This window comes from Apis dorsata, unplaced genomic scaffold (genome assembly GCF_000469605.1).
Source record: "Apis dorsata unplaced genomic scaffold, Apis dorsata 1.3 scaffold_227, whole genome shotgun sequence".
Taxonomy (NCBI): Eukaryota; Metazoa; Arthropoda; class Insecta; order Hymenoptera; family Apidae; genus Apis; species Apis dorsata.
Genome location: NW_006263509.1, coordinates 803238 through 805144, shown reverse-complemented (window position 1 = coordinate 805144; position 1907 = coordinate 803238). Strand labels below are relative to the sequence as shown.

Sequence of the window (1907 nt, the reverse complement as noted above, 5' to 3'; positions counted from 1 at the left end):
AGATAGTCTTCCACACGACCATACATTTGTGTCAATGAATGTCTACAAAAAAAAAAAAAACAGATACAATTAAATAGATAATTATATAAAAAATATTTTGGCATATATTATCTACATTATATGCATAAGTCATTTAGTCCATTAAATAATCAATGACAATTTAATTCATATTTATATATCGTATTGAATTATAATAATTGAATTATTAAAATTATATTTACCTCAACATTGTAAGAAAAGCATGTCGAGGATGTAAAACTGAACGATATTTTTTCGCAACTGTTTCTCTTTCTTGAATAGCATCAGCTCCATCAGCACCGCTGATGGCCTCTACTGCATCCACTTCCATTTGTATAATTTGCAATACTTTTCGAACGGCTGATCCTGAGGTCGAAAATTCGCAATGAGTACATTTCCATGAACTTTCTGGATCTGTAATATTTATAATAAAAGTTATTTATAATATAAGTTTATAATTGAAATAATAAATCAAGAATATTAATTAATATTGTGATTAAAATCGATTATATTCTTATTTAATTATGCAAAATATTTACCTAAAGAATCCAAAGATAACACTATTCCATTATCACACTTATTGCATTTTAATGAAGACATATGTGTTCCAAGTTCAGTAGGATCTGAACATCTTGCACATGCACAAGCGAAATTTTTTCCTTCGAGAAGATGTTCTCTTCTCAACATCGTTGGAAGTAACGAATGTGTATAACTTCCGTAAAGTTCTCCACCTATAGGAATTTTGAGCGTGGTACGCAATCGTATTCTGCGAAAGAAATTATTTTAAATATCAATTATTAAATTATTCAATTAATAATAATAATTTAATAAATTATTTATATCATTATTTTACTTATAATCGGTTGGTGAAATGCTATGACAAGTGTTAGAGATACATGAATGATTCATTAAAGCTACTCTAGGATAGATTGCTCTCGCGCTAAATCCTTTTGCTGTTCGAACTTCGAAAGTATTAATTTCCAAGATTCCGCATGCTGTTTGAATTTGTTCTTCTGAGAACCTACAATAAGAGAAAAAAAATATAAGTTGATAAATGTACTGCATAAAAATATTGTTTTTTATATTACACTAAAGAATTGTATATAATTACCTTTCTAATTTAAGTTGTTTTCTTATATACTCTACAACATTAACATGATCTGATTTCCATTGTTTCTTTTGGCTTCTTATTTTATTATGAGCTTCCATGTCCTTCACTTCATTCTTCCATCTTTCTGGATTTTTTTCCGATTCCAAAAGCAATCTCAATGGAGTTATACATTCTAATTGTGGTACTCCATTTTCATTTGTTTCTTCTAAAGCAGCTTGTACATTAAATTTCTCGTTGACTTGTGCGAATATCTACAAATAAAATGTACAAACGTCATAATTTATTATTTGATTCATGATACAAAATAGTAAATTGTATATTTTAACGAATATTTTAACATTTTTACATTTTTATTTTTAACACATTTTTTTTTTTTGGTATTTTATTATGTTATATTACGCAAATTACTAATACATCATAAACATTACTAATTCTCATTAATTTATGTTCATGTAGGAAATGTTCATGTATAATTCAAAAGCAAGTGTTAAATGTGGAAATGTAGTTTCAAGAGATGCTAATTGTTTTTTAATTTTCATAATCGCTACCTGACATTCATAATCTTTATGTTGAGGTTGGTTCTCGCATTCTGTTGAACAAACAGGCCAACCGCATTTCGAGCAAAGAGGTTTTTCGTTCAATGTTGGAGGCCATGATACGTAGCAAGAAAGACATAAAGGATATGTCGCTGCTTTTGGTCCGACTATAAAAGGCATTTCTGTAATAATTTCTTCACCTGCCTCCAATTCCTTATTGGCTACCATATATCTAAAAAAAA

General features: G+C 28.3%; 1 protein-coding gene across 1 annotated transcript in view; it reads right to left on the bottom strand.

Annotated features, from left to right (window-relative positions):
* Positions 1-1907, bottom strand: part of LOC102678120 (SET domain-containing protein SmydA-8-like) — a 4227-nt gene that overhangs the window by 978 nt on the left and 1342 nt on the right. Inside the window, exons 3-8 of the mRNA XM_006615647.2 lie at positions 1678-1897; positions 1130-1380; positions 872-1039; positions 558-784; positions 222-432; positions 1-42 (exon numbers count right to left, since the gene is read on the bottom strand). Of these exons, the coding sequence (XP_006615710.1) occupies positions 1-42; positions 222-432; positions 558-784; positions 872-1039; positions 1130-1380; positions 1678-1897 (1119 nt within the window). The remainder of the gene's footprint in view (positions 43-221; positions 433-557; positions 785-871; positions 1040-1129; positions 1381-1677; positions 1898-1907) is intronic.